The sequence below is a fragment of the Oryctolagus cuniculus genome, chromosome 19 (assembly GCF_964237555.1).
Source record: "Oryctolagus cuniculus chromosome 19, mOryCun1.1, whole genome shotgun sequence".
Taxonomy (NCBI): domain Eukaryota; kingdom Metazoa; phylum Chordata; class Mammalia; order Lagomorpha; family Leporidae; genus Oryctolagus; species Oryctolagus cuniculus.
The window spans coordinates 6,321,375-6,343,381 of record NC_091450.1 but is presented as its reverse complement, the minus strand read 5'-3'; the positions used below and the strand labels follow the sequence as shown (position 1 = coordinate 6,343,381).

Below are 22,007 nucleotides of genomic sequence, written 5' to 3'. Positions count from 1 at the left end.
CGTAGAGACAACGCATCAAGAGGCGCTCGCAGGGCCTCAGAGGGAGGAGGGGCTGTGGGCCCCGCAAGCCAAAGGGGGCCACGCCCCTAGCGGTCATTGGTCGTTGGGAAGGCTGGGGAGCTCCGAGCTGCATCCTGGGAAATGTAGTCCCTCGTTCGCACGTGAGGAGTTGGCGGAAAGAACTGGCGCCCCGGTCGTGCCGGCCAAAGGGCCCTGAACCCAGGCTGGCCGTTTTCCCGCGGCATCGCCCTCTCCCACCTCGGACGCAAGGACCGGTACATCTCAGCGGGGGGACTTCCTTCATTGCAACCTGCCCCGGCTACTGGCCGGCGTCTCGGGGACCCTGAGCCACGTGCCGGGCGGTGCCTGTGTTCAGCGTGCTGCCGGTTCCTCGGACGGAGCCTTCACCCAGTCGGTACTAGGACTGGCGCCGACCTGGCTTGGCGCTGGTGCCGGAGCAGGAGCCAGGGCCATGGCCACGGTGGCAGCCGCGGGCTTATCAGCAGTTGTACCTTCTCGGGGGCCCGTAGGCTTGTCAGTGGTCTCGCCTTCGCGGGGACTCGCGGCCTTGTCCGCTTTCGGACCCCATCTGACGTCCAGGCTTTCGGCGGGGCCGCAGCGGCTGGACCAAGTGGGACTGGAGACGGAGACGCGGGCTACGGTGACCTCGGGCACAGGGCTGCCGGTGGTGGGCACGCTCGCCGAGGCACGGGCCGTGGCGGGGGATGACATCGGGCCGCCAAGGAAGTGTCCCGTGGCCAAGGCCCTGCGGCAAGGGGAGGGAAGAACGCAGGATATTGCATCATAGAGACGCAGCCACTGTGGAGCGGGCGTTCCCCAGGACTCACCTCTGCATGGGTTCCCTGAGTGCGAGTAACTACACCTCACCTCCTGAGAAATCCCCAAACACACTGGGTCTTCCTACCCAGTAGTAAAGTAGGCATCAAGCCACTTTCCCAAGCCCAAGGGAACGGGATAAAAATAGTGGGCGGAGCGAGCGCTGATGCGTGGAGGAACAGGGTAAGCTCCCAATAAACTTCGGTTTACTACGAAGCTCTCAGGTGCTGGCAGTGTCTGTCTGAAGGGCTGGTTGGGCCCCCCAGCTGGGAGGCTTGACCTTCACCAGTGGTCCCAGCGGCAGTAGAAGCCTGGGCCACTTCCCCGAAACAGTCCTGACCTTGGCTGTCCTTTGGGGGCTGAGCAGGTGCTGGCTTCCCTCGTGGAAACTGCCTGTTTCCAGCAGCACTGGGCTGTGATTGGCTCATGGAGCGTTTGACACGGACCACTTCTCAACCCCCGCCCCTGGGTCCTCTCCCACTGACCCCTCAGCTTTCTGTGTTAACCAGTCTCCCTGGGAAGGTCCATCCAAGCCCACGGCTAAGCTGCTGAGAGCCAGCTCCTTCAGCCCGGTTCTTTCCTGAGCTCCAGACTTGGAGGAACAGGGAACCTGCAGGAGGCTCTGGGTCAGAGGTGTGGGGGAGGGGCTAGGACAGGCAGAGCAAGCAGGGACCGCAGGCCTTCACTCGGGCTCAGGAGAGGAGGCGCTGGGAGGAGCCCTGCGTCAGGCCTGGGCAGGCCTGGGCAGCAGGAGGCCAGGCTTGGGGGTGCAGGGCCTGCCGGAGCTCCCGCCGGTCTGGTTCCCCTCGCTGACCTACTGTGGGCAAACAGCTACCCTTTTCTGAGCCTCATTCTGGCCACAGGGTGAGGGCAGTTGGGCCGCCATCCTGAGTGAGGCGACAAGCCAGGGGTCAGCTTTGGCCTGTGGCCCCTGGGGAGGGGTGTGGGTGTCCCTGTGCTTGTCAGATGTCATCCCCTTTCCCCAAGGGCGTGGATCTGTAAATCTTAAGAGATTAAGATCTCCCACAGGCCAGCACTGGATAGGGGCTGTGACTGGGCTAAGCATGGGGTCTGGTTTCGGGACAGGACAAGCTCTCTGGGCTCGCTCTAGACTAAGAGAAAACAAAACGCCAGGACTATCTTACTCCCTTTATTCTCTTCAACTAATCAACATGACCACTGGTGACACAACAGTTATTAACACACAACACTCACGGGTGGGGCTTCTCTAACCTCCACGGGGACCAGTCACGGGAGTGGGGCCCCCTCCTGGGAGCACCCCCACGTCTTGGCTGTGTGGTTTCAAGTCCCCCCGCACCCTCCCCCATTCGGGACTCAGGCCCAATTCTTTACAGTTCCCATCTGACCTCCAGTCACAGCAGTTTCGAGTTTCACCCCCAGCTTGGACCAGTTTCCAGTCTCCTCTCTGCAGCGCTCCTCCATGGGGCACTCGGGAAGGGGCTGGGGCCCACGCTGTGCCTTCCAGGCTCAGTGCTGGCCGGCCAGTGTCAGAGGGACTCTGGATGCCACCACCTCCCTGCTTAATGTCTCCCAAGATGTAGCTGGCTCCAGGGAGGGAAGCACCTGGCTCAAGTTTGGGGGAGGTGGGTACGAGATATGCGGCTACACCCAGAGGCGCCTGAGGAGAGCCAGACCCCCACCAAGTCATGTCCACACCGTCCATTCTGCACCCCAGCCGGGACCCCTCAGCCCTCACCCATCCCCACCGCATGCGAGCACCATACTACATACGCTACACCCTAGTCCTCAATGCGCTACACGGACCACCGCCCCCCTGGATGGCCTCTGAGCCCCCAGGGCTCTCTTCTGGAGAGAGACCCTCAGACCTGTGTCTGGGGAAATCTGCTTTAGCTTCCCGAGGGATTCGTCGCACGACTTCAGTTTCTTCCTGCTCCCAGCTTAGAGGGGGAGCATCCCCGCAGTCTCCCGGGGCCATCGCAAGCAGGTCCCTCCCCCTGGGCGGCGCCCTCCTCCCTGGCTCCCATGGGCGGGGCTTCCCGCAGGTGGTAACAAGGCCTGCCCCCGCCCTCCGCCTCCCCCCCACCCCCAGCAGGCCTGGGCTGTCCTCTCCCCCGGTGTTCTAGATTTCGATCCGTTTCAGTGAGGTGATCCCTCCGTGGGGGTCGGGGCGACAATGTTCACCTTCTGAACCTCTCGCTCTGCAGAAATCCAGGTCACCCCTCTCTGGGGGAACCTCAACGTGGCGTTTCAGTCCCCCGCCTCCGCAGCGGTGCATCCCTGAAGCCAGTGTGGGGTCCGTGAGAATTCCTTTGCCACCCGGCCGGGAGTGGCGTCCTCACCCGTGAGGGGTCTCCGGGGTTAGGGGTCGGGGCTCTTGTCACGTGCTTCTCTCAAGCTTTCTCTCTTCAGCCAGTTTCCAGGGACACCCCCGCCCCACCCCGTCACGTGAGCAGGGCGGCTGGGACTCCCACAGTTCAGTGCGTGTGGCCCGCGAGGACAGCTGTGCCCACTCCTCCCTCCGAAGGCTTCTGGGTAGGGAGGAGAGCGGAGTCGGGGGCAGCTGGCCGGTCCGAAGGCCAAGGCCGAGATCGGGCTGGGTCATCACCGCCCCCAGAGGGCTCCGGTGGGGAGGGGGCCGCGGGCAGATGGGCCCTGCGGGGCGTCCCGCACCCTGCACGCGTGCGGGCTGGCTCATCCCGAGGGCGGCCTGGCCACCGGCTCGGATGAGCGGCTGAGGTTGAGAATCAGGTTGCTGGCGAATCCGAGCTCTGTTCCGTCCCTGCTCGTCACAGCGAACACCGCCGCCGCCGCCGCCGCCGCGGCTCGGGCAGGCTTGGAGAAGGCGAGGGAACGCACCACGCACGGGGCTGGCGGCGGCGGCCGAGGGCTGGGTTCTTTGGAGGTTGGCTAGCAGCGGTTTCCCCTCTCCACTGAGGACAGAATTCGAGGCAATGGGGCTGCCGCGGCAGCAGGACTGCTGGCAGTTAGCGAGACCTGAGAATGTGGCAGGAGCCGCCTCCACCCCTGGCCGGGTGGGGGCTGGGGCAAGGGTAGTCCTGCCTGGCCGGGGGTGGGGTGGGGGGACCCTGCCGCCTGAGCTGGGATCTGCTTGTACTTGCAGCTTAACAAGCTCCCAGCGGCTGCGGGGGCGAGGGAGAGCCTGGAGCTGCCTCCCTGGCTGGCTTCCATCCCACAGCTCCCCCCAGAGCTACCTAGCAGGACTCCCGGGCCCTCCCACCCCCATTTTTATGGTGGGTTCTTAGTATTCTTAAACTCGAAAGTTCTTAAGCACCCCAAACTTCAGCCTTCAGAAAGGCTTGATGCTTTTTCTCCCCCATTTTTGGGGGGTTCTTTTTTGATAAGGGATTCCCTACAAGGCTGGCTCCCAGGGCCAGGGGCTGCACTGGTCTCCGTCTGCCTTGAGTCCTCCCGGTTTCTCCCGCCCTGCTCCCAGGCCCTCTCTTCTCCCTGGGAGACAGGCCCCTCCCTCTGCTCCCCCCCACCAGGGGGTGAGGACAGAAGTTTGCAGAGCGAGGGGCGGGGAGCGATTTTTCTACAGCTTCTTGGGGGTCACATCTCCCAGTCAATGCCATTGCTGTATTCCCTGACCCTACAGGATTTTGATAAGGATACAGTTTTATAGGACTGCCTAGAGACATATTGGGACCTCTTCCTACAATTAATAAGGGCTTTTATCCACTATGGTTTATAGGGTTTTTCTGCTACAGACTTAAAGGGCTTTTTGTTTTTTTTTTTTCCTACATATTTATAGGGTTCCTAACCCCAACAGTTTTTCACTACTGCCTTATTGGTGGTTCCCACCCACGACCTCATAGGGGTTCTCACGGGGGACGTAGGATTCCCGCACCCGGCTTTCTCCTCCACTTCTCTACAGTGTGATAGGGGTGTCCTTTCCCCACAAGCCTCTCTGGGGGGTCCAGTGTCCCTCTCCGGGGAGGAGGGGGGAGAGAGAGAGAGGCCCCGGGTCCCCAGAGCCATGTCACGGAGAGCTCCCTGGGTGACAGCTCCTGTGCAGGAGGAGGGCTGCGACTTCGGTGAAGCCATCGCCGCACTCGGGGCATACATAGGGCTTGGCTTCCGAGAGCGCGGCGGGGCTGTCGCCTTCCCTGTGGCAGCTGCCCCCTGTCGGGGCGGGGGCCTCTCCCTCACCTTCCTGGTCTGTGCACAGGGCCTCGGGCGCCGGCTCCGGCTCCGGCTCGGGTTCCGGCTCCGGCTCCGGGTCCTGCTCCGGCTCCGGCTCCAGCTCCGGCTCCGGCTCCGGCTCCAGCTCGGGGTCCTCAGATCTGGGGGATTTTTCTTGGGTGTGGGTTTCCTGGTGCCGAATGAGTGCCAGGCGATCGAGGAAGGCGGCGCCGCACTCGGAGCAGCTGTAGGGTCTGGCCCCCAGGGGGCTCCTGAGATGCTCCAGGAGGACGGAGGAGCTCTTGCCCAGCTCGGGACTCTTGGGGGGCTTGGCGCCTGCGTGCACTTTCTGGTGCAGAAGCAGCTCGGAACTGAGGGCGAAGCTTTTTTTGCACTCCGGGCATTTGAAGGGCTTCCCACCGAGGAAGGGGCTGGGCCCGGGCCCCGGCCCCGCCCCCGGCCCTTCCCCTAGGCCAATCCTGTAATCGGGGAAGAGGAAGGGCTTCTCGTTGCCGTGTGTGAGCTGGTGCTGGAGCAGCACGGCGCGATCCTGGAAGCTCTCGCCGCAGTGCGAGCAGATGTAGGACTTGGAGGAGAGCATTCCCAGCCTCTGGCCGAAGCCCTCCTGCCCCTCGGGCGCCTTAAAGGGCTGCCCTGGGGGCCCGGCGAGCCTCGGTGGGCGGAACTGCGGGCCTTTGGGGGCCGCGTGCGCCATGAGGCCGCCGTCGGCGTTCTTGTAGGGGTTCTCCCCGATGTGGATCCTCTGGTGCTGCATGAAGATGCCCTCGTCGTTGAAGCCCTTGCCGCAGACCAGACACTTGTGTGGCTTGGCCCCGGGCGGCGGCGTCAGCAGCGCGGGGTCGCCGAGCCCCAGCAGGGAGTCGCCCTGCGCCCTGCGCGCCGGCGTCTTCCCCCTCTCGTGGATCGCGCGGTGCTGCTCCAGCTCGTGGGCCTCCAGGAAGGCCTTGCCGCAGTCGGAGCACACGAAGAGGTTCTCGTCCATGTGGGTGCGGACGTGGGTGATGAGGTTGGAGCTCTGGCTGAAGCTCTTGCCGCACTCGGGGCACTTGTAGGGCTTCTCGCCCGTGTGCGTGCGCCGGTGCTGGATGAGGTGCGAGCTGCGGATGAAGCTCTTGCCGCAGTCGGAGCACTTGTAGGGCTTCTCGCCCGTGTGGATGCGCTGGTGGCGGATGAGCGTGGAGCTCATGATGAAGCTCTTGCCGCAGTCGGCGCAGATGTAGGGGCGCTCGCCGCGGTGGATGCGCTGGTGGTTGATGAGGTTGGAGCTCACGCTGAAGCTCTTGCCGCACTCCGGGCACTTGTAGGGCCGCTCGCCCGTGTGCGTGCGCTGGTGCCGCAGCAGCGTGGCGCTCAGCGTGAAAGTCTTGCCGCACACCGGGCACTTGAAGGGGTCCTCGCGCAGGTGCGTGCGCTGGTGCTTGATGAGCGTGGAGCTGTGGCCGAAGCTCTTGCCGCACTCCAGGCACTCGTAGGGCTTCTCGCCGGTGTGCGTGCGCTGGTGCTGCGTGAGCTCCGAGCTCTGGATGAAGCTCTTGCCGCACTCGGTGCAGCGGTAGGGCTTCTCGCCGGCATGGATTTTCTGGTGCTTCAGGAGGTTGTGGTTCTGGCCGAAGCGCTTGCCGCACTCGGCGCACTTGTAGGGCTTCTCGCCCGTGTGCGTGGCCTGGTGCTGGATGAGGTCCGAGCTGCGGTAGAAGGCGCGCCGGCACTCGCCGCATTTGTAGGGCTTCTCGCCGGTGTGCGAGCGCTGGTGCTTGATGAGGTTGGTGCTCTGCGTGAAAGCCTTCTCGCACTCGGTGCACTTGTAGGGCTTCTCGCCCGTGTGCGTGCGCTGGTGCTGCACCAGGTTGGAGCTCCAGCTGAAGCACTTGCCGCAGTCCGGGCACTTGTAGGGCTTCTCGCCCGTGTGCGTGCGCTGGTGCTGCACCAGGTGCGAGCTCTGCGTGAAGCTCTTGCCGCACTCGGAGCACGTGTTGGGCCGCTCGCCCGTGTGGATGCGCTGGTGCCGCAGCAGTTTGGACCATTGGCTGAAGCTCTTGCCACACTCGTTGCAGATGTAGGGCTTCTCGGCGCCCGCTGGGCGGCCCTGCACCAGCTCGCGCAGGCTGGGCTCACTGGCCGCCACCACCGGGGGGCTGTTCCACGTGGTGAGGGTCCCCCACTGCCAGCTCGCCTCACAGGCCTTGGTCCAGTCGGGTGGGGTGGGGACCACCTCGGGGGCTGCGGGGTCCGGGGGGCTTGGCGGGGCCTGGGGGGCCGAAGGGTCCGGGCAGGGGCTCTCCGGGGGCATCCCTGCTGTGTCCTTGAACTCTGGACTCTGAGCTGGCTCGCCCAAGATGACCTCCTCTCCGGAACTTTCCCGCTGAGGGCTGGAGTCCTCCTCTTCGTTCCCACTCTCGGCACCTACGGACAAAAAGGGAGTCTCCAGCCCCCGTCTCCCTTCAGAACTGGGGTGCGCGCGGGCGAGAGAGGGCGGGGGTGTCTGGGCTCTCTTCCCTCCCCCTCCCCGAGCGGGGGCGCTGTTGCATCAGGACCAGGGGCCCTGGCTGGACCCCTCACCTCTGTCGGCATGGTTCGGGCTGTGTCCTGCAGCCTGCACATCCGGGCCCCACAGCACTGTCTCCGGCTCCATCCCAGAGCTCAGGACCGAGCAGGGTTCCGGGGACCCTAGCGGGGCGGGGGGGGGGAGAGAAAAGGGGGGCACCAGGGGAGTTCATTCTGCACTTTGCTCCCCTAAACCCGTCTTGTTCCCCCACCCCACCCCCCATTCCTCATTGGTCTGGAACCAGTTCTCACTCCAGCCCCTAACCCTTAAGGCCTGATTCCTGCTCCAGATCTTAAGATCACAACTACACAAGGAGGTGAATTTAAGAGCGTAATTAAAAACTCATCAGCCATAACCCTTTGAACCCAGACTGGGGGCTGTGGGAGCCTCTGACACAGCAGGGGAGGCCGGCTGAGCCCACACCTCCCATGCCCAGAGGCTGAGAAACCTGTTATTTTGCTAATCAGAGGAAGCTCATTAAGACTCCAATTTTCCTCCTTAATGGGGCTGCTAATTGAGACCAATAAACCTTCCCCTTCTGAGCCCCAAAAGAATGGACGCTGGCATTTAAAGGGTTAAAAAAAAAAGAAAACAAACCACCCCAATTTTCCAGAGAGGGCTGGAGGCCTTGGGGCACTTTCCCGTTATCCCAGCAAAGAAGGCTCGGGCCAGAGGTGGGGCCCGGCTTCCGCACAAGCCAGGAGGGTAGGATGAGCCGGGTGCCCACTGCAGAGACCCAGCAAGCAGGCTGTCCATTTCACAGATTAGTAAACCAATGCCCCGGGAGACTGCCCCACAGTCGCCGGCTGGGAAGTGGCCGAGCTAGGAGCACAAAGGCAGGGCTCTGTGTCTGACAGCGCGAGGTGACCTTGGGAGTCATGTGAGCCTCATACGGCCAGCCTGGCTGGCAGGAGACGAGTGACGAGGAAGGCTCAGAGGCTGCTGGCCCTGCAAATGGGTGGGAGAAAACCCTGGGATGGAGCGGTCACCCAGGCTGAGGGAGGTGGGGCTGGACCCAGCGCCTCCCGGGCCAGACCCTCACTCTCCACCGCCCTGTCTCGGCACTCCTCCTCCTCCTTGTCCTTTCAAAAGCTCTGGTTTGCTGATGCTGTATCGCAAACTCAGGAGCAGCCCCTGGCACATAATAGGTGCTCAATAAATTGTGGTGGCCACGCGCATGAGCCCCTGACTCTGGGAGAACCAATCTCACCCAGTGTCTTTAAGGAGAGGCCAGCGACGGAGCAAGGAGGGCCGCACACAGCCAGCTGTCACTTCGAAAGCCACGAGGTGACTCCAGGATGAGGGCTCCCCACATTTAGACCCTTAAGAGAATCCCTGCGTGGGGGCAGGGCTTTGGGGGGCAGCGTGGGGGTGGATGCTGGGTGCAGGGCAGGCAAGGTGCAGACGGACAGGGAGGCAGCTGAGACAACCAATGTGAAGCAAGCAGCAGCCCAACCCTGCCAAGGGGCCGCGGCACACACACAAGCTGGATTTGAGGAGGGAATTAATGTCTTCATCCCCTCAGCTACTTAGGCGCTGAGACTCCAGCCGCCAACCCTAAGTGTCTTTGGAGAAGTGGAAGCTGGGACCTCTAGCTGTGCTGGTGGGGGCTGCCTGGCTGCTCCTAGGAGGCCAGAAAGGTGCAAGGTTGCCCCCACGGCGTTTGCTGAGGGTGGGTGAGCGCTCCTGGACCTGAATCGTCTGGAGAAATCCCAACCCGGTGGTCCCGAGTAGGAGGGAAAGGGTTAACGCCAAGGCCGACACGGAGCAGGAAAAGTGGGAAGACGGAGAGAGGCAAAGAAGTGCCTGGAGCAGGCCCCGGCGCCCGGAACACCGGCCTCGGACCTCGGGAGCCCCACTGCGGACGGAGGGAGGAGGAGACGGCTCGGAAGAGGTGTGGGGAGCGGCCCGGGGTGACCCTGACCTGGAGGCAGCGGGAATGCAGCCTCCCCAGGCCCCGGCCCCGCCGCGCCCGCGCCCCGCCAGCCCCTGCCCTCCTGCTCCACCTGAGCCGCGACCCTCGCTCCGGCTCCTGATCCCGAGCCCCGCATCCTCCCTCTCCGCCGGCCCCGGGCGCCCGGGACTCCCGGCTCGTCCGCCGCCCGCCGGCGCCGGGCTCCGGCCACAACCGCGGCTCGCAGCGCCCGGCCCCCACCCCCACCCCGGCCCGGATCCCCTCCTCCGCGGGCGCACACGCCCTCCCCTCCCCCACCGCCAGACCCTCGCGCCCTTCCCAGAATCCTCCAGCCCTCGGCCGCCCCCAGCCCGGCCCCCACCCCTGCCCCGGGGCGGCGCGGGCGCGGGCGGGGGGCTCGGGCCCGGGCGGCCGGCGCCCGCCTCCCGGGCCCCATTGTTCCCCGGCCGCTGTCCCGGGTCCTCCAGGCCACCCCCCCAGGAACCCTGGCGTCCCCAACTCACGGCTCTGGGGGTCTGGGAAAAGCCGGAAGGCAGAATCCAGCCCCAGGGGACTTAACCCCTTCAGTGCCCTGCCTCGGGGGGAGGGGGCGGGCTAGGAGTCGAGGACTCTGGGGTCCTTCTGCAGGGGTGATTCCAGGCTGAGGACCCGGGGACCAGTTCAGGGTGACTGGGACGGAGCAGGAAGTGACCCCAGCTTCCCGGGCCCCTCTAGCCTGGAGTCAGAGCATCAGCTCTATGGGATTTAACCCCTTGCCTCCCGCAGCCTGGGAAAAAAGGGGACGGCGGGAGCCGGGAAAGTGGCTGAGGCGACGCCCCTCTCCCTGTCTCAAGGGGGAGCCGGAGCCACGGTCCTTTGGGGCGGGGGGGGGGGGGGACCCGGATGTCAGCGAGGGTCTCTGGAGCGCTGGCCGCTGTCCACCTCGCAGGGGATCGGCTGCCGGCGGGCTCTTTGTGTGGACTCATCATTGTGGGAATGGGACGGGGTGGGGGTGGGGTGGGGGCAGGGACTAAAAATGACCTCAGGGAAATAATTCATGGCAACCCGAGTTTGGCCTGAGGGGAGACGGAGAGAGCTGTACCCCCTACTTTTCTTCCTGCATCAGGGGAGAAAAGTGAGGGCCAGAGGCAGCAGAGAAGCCAGCGTGGGGTACCCCCCGTCAGCCAGGGAGCGTTAGCCCCTTGGGGGGGGGCGGCGTGAGGCACCCAGTTCACAGAAGAAACCTTAAAAAAATCCTGGAACACTGGTAGCCCCTCCCCCTGCCCCCCCCCCAGGGGGCAGGACATTTGGGCTTCCAGTTTTTTCAGATTCTATCTCATTTCCTTCTCACCACATGGGGTGAGGCAGGATGGGGTACAGGTAGGACCCCCATTTTCCAGGTGAGGAACCACGGTGTGTGGAGGCAGGGGAAGGGCCTGAGGCCCTGTTATTCTAGAAACACCTGTCCTCAACACGCTGTGACCTCAGAAGTTGACCAAGGACCAGGCTGCCCACCCTCAAGAAGTGTGGAGGTTACTGCGTGTGTCCTGGATACAAGGTCTACTTGGCCAGAGGAACATTACAGAAATTGCTAGATGCAGGGCCTACGCTGTGGCATAGCTGGTAAAGCCGATGCCTGCCATGCCTGCATCCCATGTGGACGCCAGTTCAAGTCCTGGCTGCTCCACTTCCAATCCAGCTCTCTGCTGTGGCCTGGGAAAGCAGTGGAAAATGGCCCAACTCCTTGGGCCCCTGCACCCGCATGGGGAGACCTGGAAGAAGCTCCTGGCTCCTGGCTTGGGATCAGCACAGCTCCAGCTGCCCCCACCATTTGGGGGAGTGAGCCGGGGGATGGAAGATTCTCGCTCTCTGCCTCTGTCTGTGTAACTCTGCCTTTCAAATAAATAAATCTTTTTTAAAAAAAAAAAAAAAAACCTAGATGCAGCCTCTCTGGGCCCACACCTGGAGTTCGGAGTGTGGCCACAGGGAGACGGGGCCTGGCCCGGTCCTGCCCCTGCTGGCTTCCCCTGCCCTCTCCCTCTACCCACTGTCCCCCCAGGCACATTTCTGTCTCCTCCCTGGCTCAGGGCCTTTACACACACACACACACACACACACACACACACACACGGACCCTTTTCCTTGCTGTTTCTCCCAGCCTATGCTGATATTTATTTGGCTGTAGCCTGTGTAGCTGCACCTGCCTGTGTACACACACACACACACCACACACCCCCTCCACACATACACACACCCTCACACACACCCACATACCCTACACACACACTGTTACACACGCATATACAGCCCTGCACACACACGCACGCTGACGTCAGCACGCCCAGGCGAACGCCATCTCTTCGCTGGGTCTCCAAGGCCTGACTGCCGCTGGCGCTGTGTGCTGCCGAGCACTGACCTGGCCCTGGGGCACTGACTCTGTGGAATGCTGCTCCCCGGAGGCTCACGGGAGGATTTTAATTCAGCCTCCGGCTTTTTGACAAAACTGCGGCTCTTCCACATGCATGCGTTCCAAGTCTGGATTTCCTGCTGCTTTGGAAAACCCAAACTTTCAGGTCTCAGCGCGTGGCAGGAGCCCTCCCCCTCCAGGAGCCCTGGCTTCCCAGTGTGTCACAGTCCCTGTTGCCCCCTTCACTACTGATGTCCAACTGCGGGCGCTGACCCTGTGCCCCTCGCTCTGTGTCCCCCAGGTTCAGGGTAAGAAATGGGGGGTGCTGGCACTGTAGTGTAGCGGGTAAAGCCGCTGCCTGCAGTGCCAGCATCCCTGACTGCTCCACTTCCCACCCAGCTCTCTGCTGTGGCCTGGGAAAGCAGTGGAGGATGGCCCAAGTCTTGGGCCCCTGCACTCACATGGGAGACCAGGAAGAAGCACCTGGCTCCTGGCTTTTTATCAGCACAGCTGCAGCCATTGTGGCCAAGACCTCTCTCTCTCTCTCTCTCTCTCTCTCTCTCTCTCTCTCTCTCTCTCTCTGCCTCTCTTTCTCTCTGTGGAACTCTGACTTTCAAATAAATAAATATTATAAGGAAAAAAAAAAAAAGAAATGGGAGGGGGACATCTTCCCAGAGCGGTGCATTTATCATCGAGCCGCCTGCACACGACGGCTCCTTGAACCTTCAGGACAGCTGGTGACACTGGGATCGCCATCACCCCAAGCGTGGACAGGGGAAGTCACCTGTACTCTTCAGCTGGCCTCAGAGCCACCATGGCTTCCAACCACCACTCTGCTGCTCACAGTGGTTCAGGTGCAGCTGGGGTCAAAGGGCAGCCTCTCAGCCCATCTGTCCCCCACCTCCTGCCCCATCCAGCTCCAGGAGCCTGGTTTGAGCTGAGCCAGGATCAGTTTGGGCGCCCTGATCACCCGGAGGCAGAGGGGCCCCTGACTATGCACTGCAGGGGGCGTCCTGACTGTGCGACCCTCCTGGCAGGGGAACACTTGGAAGGATGAGGGTAATCCCCACCCTCCCAGGCCTCTCGTGGGCAACAGGCTGCCCTGTTGCTCCTGGGTGTGGCTCACCAGCCTCGCACGGGGACCACAAGGCCCCCAGGCTGCTGCGATGGAGACCCTGGTCCACACCTTGCACCTTCCTCACTGGCTGCTGTGGTCTTGGGCAACTGATACTGCCTCTTAGAGATGCAACTTCCTCTTCTTTGAAGAAGAGGCTGAGTGGGGGCCAGCGCTGTGGCACGGCAGGTTAAAGCCGCATCCTCCAGTGCCGGCATCCCATATGGGCACTGCTTCGAGTCCCAGCTGCTCCACTTACGTTCCAGCTCTTGCTAATGCACCTGGGAAATCAGTAGAAGATGGCCCAAGTCCTTGGGCCCCTGTACCTGTATGGGAGACCCGGAAGAAGCTCCTGGCTCCTGGCTTCAGATCGGCCCAGCTCCAGCCATTGCAGCCATTCGGGGAGTGAACCAGCAGATGGAAGACCTCTCTGTCTGTGTGTCTCTACCTCTCTCTGTAACTCTGCTTTTCAAATAAATGAAAAACAAGTCTTTAAAGAAAAGAAAAGCACTCTAGGGTTAGAAGAGAATCTGGGGGTGAGCATTTAGCTCAGGGGTTAAGCTGTTGCTTGCAAGAATTGCATCTGCACCAGAGCGCCTGAGCTCCACTCCTGACTCCAAGTCCCTGCTAACGCGCACCCTGGGAGGCAGCAGCCATTGCTCAGGTACTTGGGTCCCTGCCATCCTCGTGGGAGACCCAGGTTGAGGTCTGGGCTCCCAGCTTTGGCCTGGCCCAGCCCTGGCTGCTGCATTCATTTAGGAGGTGAAGCAGCAGGTAGAAAACTCTCTCTCTCTCTCTCTCTGCCTTTCAAATAAATTAAAAAAAAATTTTTTTTGACAGGCAGAGTGGACAGAGAGAGAGACAGAGAGAAAGGTCTTCCTTTGCCGTTGGTTCACCCTCCAATGACCGCCGCGGCTAATGCTCTGCAGCCGGTGCACCGCGCTGATCCAAAGCCAGGAGCCAGGCGCTTATCCTGGTCTCCCATGGGGTGCAGAGCCCAAGCACTTGGGCCATCCTCCACTGCACTCCCTGGCCACAGCAGAGAGCTGGCCTGGAAGAGGGGCAACCGGGACAGAGTCCGGTGCCCCGACCGGGACTAGAACCCGGTGTGCCGGCACCACAAGGTGGAGGATTAGCCTATTGAGCCACGGCGTCGGCCTAAAATTTTGTAAAATAAGAGATAATCCATGTCTGACACTTGGCAAGAATGCTATTCCTTTCCCATGTGGAGATAACCTTGGGCATCCCAGTCAGGGTTTGTAGCCCTCGGCAGAGGCAGAGGGCAAAGGGACCTCGGAGCCGGCAGCACAGGGAGTGATCATGTGGGGAGGACTTGGAGGCCACATCCCACACTGCACAGCTCTGCTACATGGATGCAGGGGCCAAAGGGCAGGAAGGTGGGCGTGGAGGGGGCTGATGCTGTCCCCTTCTTGAGGTCCCTTCCCCAGGAGGGCTTCTATTTTGTATTTAATGTTTTAAAGATGTGTTTTTGAATTTGTTTGAAAGGCAGAGTTACAGAGAGGAGGAAGAGAGAGAGAAAGAGTCAAGCTAAAGCTAGGGGCCAGGAGCTTCTTCTAGGTCTCCCACGCGGGTGCAGGGCCCAGGTACTTGGGCCATCTCCCTCTGCTTTCCCAGGCGCATTATCAGGGAGCTGGATGGGAAGTGGAGCAGCCAGGTCTCGAACAGGCACAGCCTTAACCGGCCCCTCTAAATTTTAATTTAATTTAATTTTAAAAATTTGAAAGACGGAAAGAGTCAGAGAGACAGATGACAAAGATCCTCTATCTGTTGGGTCACTCCCCAGATGGCCACAGCAGCTGAGGGAGGCTGGATTTGACCGCAGCCAGGGGGTCAGGAGCTTAATCACCTGCTGCCGTGGTCAGGCCCTGAGCTAAACACCTGCTTTTTTTTTTTCTTTCTTTCTTTTTTCTTTTCTTTGACAGGCAGAGTGGACAGTGAGAGAGAGAGACAGAGAGAAAGGTCTTCCCTTGCCGTTGGTTCACCCTCCAATGGCCGCCGCGGCCAGTGCACTGAGGTGGACACACTGCGCCGATCCGATGGCAGGAGCCAGGTGCTTCTCCTGGTCTCCCATGGGGTGCAGGGCCCAAGCACTTGGGCCATCCTCCACTGCACTCCCTGGCCACAGTCCGGCACCCCGACCGGGACTAGAACCCGGTGTGCCGGCGCCGCAGATGGAGGATTAGCCTAGTGAGCCACGGCGCCGGCCAACACCTGCTTTGTAACAGGCAGGGGATATTGTCACAGCTGCCTGGGGCAAGGATCCCGCCTCCTCCCTTGGAGGTGTGCACGCCCGCAGGGTGTGCTGGGGGCTGATTTTCAGGAATATGGTCCTGGGATGTGGGAAGAGAGCTGGGTCTGAGAACCCGGGGGGCTCCCTTCCTTCTGGGACCTGTCACTCACTCGTCTGCCCAGGAACCCACAGTGGCTCCCTAAGGAGTGCCCCCCACACCTCCTGCTGATGCTGGCTGCTGGCTGCTGTGGTTCAGACCCAAGTCCTCCTCTATGTTCTAAAAACATTCTCAGTGGGGTCAATGCCCAAACCCTAGGCTGTCAGTGGCCCACCCCTCCCCTTCTATTTGTCTAACAGGTTTTCCCATCCCTCAGTCAGCAGCTCCATTGCCATAAGCGCGTCTGTTTCCCTACCCACATGCGACCCATGGACTAACCATCTAGAGAGGTCCTGATCGTCCCCAGGAGCAGTGCTGTGCCGAAAGCTAAGGATGGGACAGGAGACGGAAGACATGTAAGAAAAAATGATATTCTCACACACGGATCCACTGCTTGAAAACCCAGTAAGCTTTCCAAATGCCTAAAGCCTGATTCCCCCCACCCCCACCATCGCTATCCCCCAAGGAACCCAACATTGCACTTACAAAACACTGGAGTCAGAACTCCTGACTGTCTGCATTCCTGCACAGGGCTCTCCCAGGGCAGCCCCACCCTCGCAGGCTCCAGAAACACACACACGCGCACACACACACAGGAGCACACACACCCATCACACACACACATCCCCATCACACACATGCACACACACACAGCCATCACACACACGCATCATACACATATGCACACACATGCACACATATCACACACACATCACACGCATGCACACACACCCATCACACACCCATCACACACACCATGCACACACCCATCACACACACATGCATGCACACACACCCATCACACACACCCATCTCACACACACACCTGTTGCACATCCTGCTTCTGGGCCATTACCTGAGCCATGTCGCCCTCCACCGCCATCCCCACACCTCCCCTCTCACCTCCCTGGTTAGCCAAGTCTTGTCTGTCTTTAGGTCCTTGATTCACACTGGTTAAATGTTTTACAGCTTACCGAGTGCTCTCGTACACATGAAGCCATTTGTTTCTCTGGATGCCTCCAGGAGACAAATGTTCTCATCCTCTTCAGACTCGCGGGGAAAAAGGACTTCAGAAAGATCAGAGAATATGTTCCGGGTCACAGAGCGGCTGTGGGATCGTAGGGGCCTGGGGGTCTTGAACTTCCTGATGCAGAGTCTGGAGCGTCTCACCCTCAAATCCAGCTGAAGCCCACCTCTTCCACAGAGCTGCCCCGCCCACGAGGTCTCCTAGAAACCCCGGGCTGAGTCCAGGATCCCCAAGTTCTCCTCACCTTGCCTGCCCTGCGATGCAGTACTTCCCGTGCTGTTATCTGTGAGATCTTTGTCTCCGATTCGACTCATTTTTCTTAATGGGCAGAAACATACCTGAGAGGAAAACTCAATATCATTACGATACATAGAAAGCTGCTTGTTATAACAAGAAATTTATATATATGTATTTACATATTAATTGATGGATTGATAGATTGATAGATTGATATTAATTGATTGATAGATTGATAGATTAAGATATAATTTTACATAATTGTAAAAAGAAATGTAATGCAGAATTAACTCTAAACGGAAAAAAGACCTAAATTTTTTTTTTGACAGGCAGAGTGGACAGTGAGAGAGAGAGACAGAGAGACAGAGAGAAAGGTCTTCCTTTGCCGTTGGTTCACCCTCCAATGGCCGCCTCGGCCGGCGTGCTGCAGCCGGCGCACCACGCTGATCCGATGGCAGGAGTCAGGGCCATGGGGTGCAGGGCCCAAGCACTTGGGCCATCCTCCACTGCACTCCCAGGCCACAGCAGAGAGCTGGCCTGGAAGAGGGGCAGCCGGGACAGAATCCGGCGCCCCGACCGGGACTAGAACCTGGTGTGCTGGTGCCGCAAGGCAGAGGATTAGCCTAGTGAGCCTCGGCGCCGGCCACAAAGACCTAAATTTAAGACCCAAAACTATAAAACCTCTAGAAGAAAACACAAGGGCAAATCTTTGGACCTTGGATTTGGCAGTCTTAAATATGATACAAATGCACCAGAAACAAGATAAAGAAATTAAATGAACAATTTCTTTTTTAAAAGATTTATTTATTTACTTGAAAGTCAGAGTTACACAGAGAGAGAAGGAGGAGGAGGAGGAAGAGAGAGAGAGAGAGAAAGAGAGAGAGAGAGAGAGAGGGGTCTTCCATCTGCTGGTTCACTCCCCAAATGGCCATACTGGCCAGACCTGAACTGATCCAAAGCCAGGAGCTTCTTCTGGTCTTCCACAGGGGTGTAGGGACCAAGGACTTGGGCCATCTGTCATTGCTTTCCTAGGTGTATTATCAGGGAGCTGGATTGGAAGTGGAACAGCCAGGACTCGAACTTATACCCAAATGGGATGCCAGCGCCACAGAGGGCGGCCTTACCTGTTACATCACTACGCCAGCACCAAGTAAACAAATTCATCAAAGCTTAAACATTTGGGGGCCAACACTATGGCATAACTGATTAAGTCACCACCTGCAACGCAGGCATCTCCTATGGGCACTGGTTTGTGTCCCAGATGTTCCACTTCCGCTTCTGCTCCCTGCTAATGCTCCTGGGAAAGTAGCAGAAGATGGCCCAAGTGCTTGATCCCCTGCACCCATGTAGGAGACCGATTGGATGATCCTAGCTTCTGGCTTTAGCTCGGCACAGTTCTGGCCATTGGAACTCCATCTGGATCTCCCACGTGGGTTCAGAGGCCCAAGTTCTTAAGCCGTCTTCTGCTACTTTCTCAGGCACATTAGTATGGAGCTGGATCAGAAGTGGAGCAGTCGGGACTTGAACCAGTGTCCGTATGGGATGCCGGCACTGCAGGCGGCAGCTTTACCTGCTACGCCACAGCGCCTGCCCTAGACTAATGCTTTCTATCTCCTAAGAGATTAACGCTTTGCTCCGTAGGTTGGTTTACTTTCAAACACAGGTTTTTAAGAACTATGAAGCCAGAGACATACAGTCCTTCTCTAATAGCTAAGGCTGCGAGAAACTAAGAAGCCACCTTTAAGAGCGTACCATCAAAAAGAAGAGGGAATTCTGCGCTGGTGTGTGTTTGTGCCTTTGCTTGGTTTCAGGGAGGAGGCGAGGCATTCACGGAGCAACGCGCTGTACAGCAGGTGCCTGGCACCCAGCACGGCGCACAGCTGCTGGCTGCCGGCCGTTGGCACAAGAGTAGCAGTGGGAGTGCAGTCCATAGGATCATTTACAACCCTAAAAATAGGGACTGGCATTGTGGCCTAGGGACGCCGGCATCCCACATGGGCACAGGTTCGAGTCCCGGCTGCTCCACTTCCCATCCAGCTCTCTGCTATGGCCTGGGAAAGCAGTAGAGGATGGCCCAAGTCCTTGGGCCCCTGCACCCGTGAGGGAGACCCAGAAGAAGCTCCTGGCTCCTGGCTTCAGAAAGGAGCAGCACCAGCCATTGTGGCCATCTGGGGAGTGAACCAGCGGATGGAAGACCTCTCTCTCTCTCTCTCTTTCTCTCTCTCTCTCCCACTCTGTAACTCTGCCTTTCAAATAAACAAATTTTTTATTTTATTTTTAAATAATTGCTAAATATGGGCCGGCGCCGCGGCTCACTAGGCTAATCCTATGCCTAGCGGCGCCGGCACACCGGGTTCTAGTCCCGGTCGGGGCGCCGGATTCTGTCCCGGTTGCCCGTCTTCCAGGCCAGCTCTCTGCTATGGCCCGGGAGTGCAGTGGAGGATGGCCCAGGTGCTTGGGCCCTGCACCCCATGGGAGACCAGGAAAAGCACCTGGCTCCTGGCTCCTGCCATCGGATCAGCGCGGTGCGCCGGCCGCAGCGCGCTGGCCGCTGCGGCCATTGGAGGGTGAACCAATGGCAAAAGGAAGACCTTTCTCTCTGTCTCTCTCTCTCACTGTCCACTCTGCCTGTCAAAAAATAAAAAAATAAAAAAAGAGAGAAAAAAAATAATTGCTAAATATGAGTTACAGGGACTGGCATTGTGACACAACCAGTTAAGCCACCAATCCAGCTCCCTACTAATGTGCCTGGGAAAGCAGCAGACGATGGCTTAAGTACTTGGGCCCCTGAACCCGTGTGGGAGACCCGGATGACGCTCCTGGCTCCTGGCTTCAGCCTGGCCCAGCCCCGGCGTTTGCAGCCATTTTGGGGAGTGACCCAGCAGTTGGAAGATCTCTCTCTCTCTCTCTCTCTCTCTCTCTCACTCTGCCTTTCAAATACATAAAATAAATTTTTTAAAAAAGGAAAAAAGATGCCTGCAGATGTTGGAGTGCCTGGGTTTACTTCCTGGCTCCAGCTTCCTGCTAATGCAGACTCGGGGAGATAGTAGCTCAAGGGTCAGTCCCTGCCATCCTCGTGGGAGACCTGGGTAGAGTCCTGGCTCCTGGCTTCAGCCTGGCCCGGCCCTGGCTGCTGTGGGCATGTGGGGAGTGAGCCAGCGAATGGGGGCTCTGTCTGCCTGTCTCTGACTCTCATGTTTTTTTTTTAATAGTGTGGGGGTGGAGTGAGAGGTACTGACTTGCAGAGCTTTCTGGAAACTCAAGCAACTGTTGGTTCCACGACTCATGTGCACCTGGGGAGGTCTCCTGCGGGCCTCAGGAAGGTGATATTTTGTCATGCAGAGGGCCACGTCCTCAACTTCACCCTCAAGTTCTTGACCTGCTTTCCCAGGTGCATTAGCAGGGAGCTGGATGGGAAGTGGAGCAGCCGGAACTCGAACTAGCGCCCAGAGGAGATGCCAGCATTGCAGGTGGCGGCTTATACCCACTATGCCACAATGCTAGCCCCATAATTTTTTTAAAAAGTATTTGTTCTCTGGAGCCAGCATTGTGGCTGAGTGGGTAAAGCCTCCGCCTAAGACACTGGCTTCCCACATGGATGTCAGTTCAAGACCCGGCTGTTCCACCTCTGATGCAGCTCTCTGCTAATGTCCTGGGAAAAGCAATGGAAGATGATCCAAGTACTTGGGCCCCTGCCACCCATGTTAGGGCCTGGAAGAAGCTCCTGGCTCCTGGCTTTGGCCTGCCCCAACCTGGGCCATTGCTGCCATTGGGGAATGAACCAGCAAATGGAAGATCTGCTCTGTGTGTGTGTGTGTGTGTGTGTGTTTGTCACTCTCTTCTTGTGTAACTTTAATTTTCAAATAAATAAATAATTTTTTTAAAAAATTTATTTGAAAGGGGGAGGGGAAAGAGAATATTTAAACTACTTGTTCACTCCCCAATAACAGCCAGGGCCAGACTGAAACCAGGAAACTGGAACTCAGTCCAGGCCTCCCTTGTGGGTGGCAGGGACCCAAGTACTTGAGCCGTCACCTGTCACCTGCTGCCTCCCAGGGTGCGCATTAGCAGGAAGCTGGATTGGAAGCAGAGTGCCTGGGACTCGAACCTGGCACTCCTGTGTGGGATGCAGGAGGCCCACGCAGTGTTTTAACCACTGCACTAAATGCTTGTTCCTGTTGTTCACTCTTCTACCCGAGAGATCCGCCCACTAGGTTTGGAGTGAGCCTATCTTTTATGGGAGCAGCCAAGCGGGGCTAGCTTTCAGCTCCTGGAGCCCCAGCCCCTGTGATATTCCTCCTTCCTTTTTTTCCCCTCAAGTGCAGGGCCTGTAACCCCTCAGGGCTTGGATTTGACTGTCTGTTTTCTGTGTTAACAAACATCTCCTCAGCCAAGCCTTGGACGTGAGTTATCTTCGTTTTTTTGCCATCACTCTGGTGGACGGCTCTTGCTGTCCTCATTTTGTGCAGAGAAAAGTGAAGTTCAAGGACAGAGTAGGCGCTTGCCCTCGGCCACCTGCCGGGAGCTTTGATGCAGTGGTGCCGGCTCCAGGCCCCGCTCCGTCCCTGCTCTGTAACCATCTTGGCTGCACAGCATCTGCTGGGCCGTCTGCTTCAGCTTTCCGATTGGGTTAAACATCAAGCTTGACGCTTCCTGGCTTGGGTTTGTAGCACGGCTAATTTTCCCTGAGTTAGAAAAGCGAGGCTTCACAGATCCAATCTCCAGGGTTTTGCATCTCTTGGGGTCAGATGCTTTGGGAGCGCTCACTGCCAATTCCTCTCATTTCACGTGTCCGAGTCAGAGCAGGGGACGTAAGTTAATTCAAAGCAGCAGGAAGATTCCTTCAAATGTCGCGCCTCCCACGTAAGGTATCAATTTCTGCTTCTTAAAAATAAACTTCAGGCCGGCGCCGCGGCTCACTAGGCTAATCCTCCGCCTAGCGGCGCCAGCACACCGGGTTCTAGTCCCGGTCGGGGCGCCAGATTCTGTCCCGGTTGCCCCTCTTCCAGGCCAGCTCTCTGCTGTGGCCAGGGAGTGCGGTGGAGGATGGCCCAAGTGCTTGGGCCCTGCACCCCATGGGAGACCAGGAAAAGCACCTGGCTCCTGGGTCCTGCCATCAGATCAGCGCGGTGCGCCGGCCGCGGCGGCCATTGGAGGGTGAACCAACGGCAAAGGAAGACCTTTCTCTCTGTCTCTCTCTCTCACTGTCCACTCTGCCTGTCAAAATAAATAAATAAATAAATAAATAAATAAATCTTAAAAAAAAGGATTAAAAAAATAAACTTCATAATGTAAATGAAAGACAACCATGGAACACAATTCCTTTTTTATTATTTTTTGAAGATTTATTTATTTATTTGAAAGAGTTACACAGAGAGAGGAGAGGCAGAGA

At 58.9% G+C, this 22,007-nt stretch overlaps 1 protein-coding gene across 8 annotated transcripts in view; it reads right to left on the bottom strand.

Annotated features, from left to right (window-relative positions):
• Positions 1 to 282: 282 nt before the first annotated feature.
• Positions 283 to 22,007, bottom strand: part of ZNF629 (zinc finger protein 629) — a 32,070-nt gene continuing 10,345 nt past the window's right edge. For 2 of the 8 annotated variants that reach the window (XM_051834974.2, XM_051834973.2), the window contains exons 2-4: positions 16,623 to 16,716; positions 7,543 to 7,650; positions 1,972 to 7,386 (exon numbers count right to left, since the gene is read on the bottom strand). In XM_051834974.2, the coding sequence (XP_051690934.2) occupies positions 4,820 to 7,386; positions 7,543 to 7,650; positions 16,623 to 16,692 (2,745 nt within the window). In that variant the 5' untranslated portion in view covers positions 16,693 to 16,716 and the 3' untranslated portion in view covers positions 1,972 to 4,819. The other 6 variants (XR_011384725.1, XM_070064863.1, XM_051834976.2 and 3 more) reach the window with 6 other exon arrangements.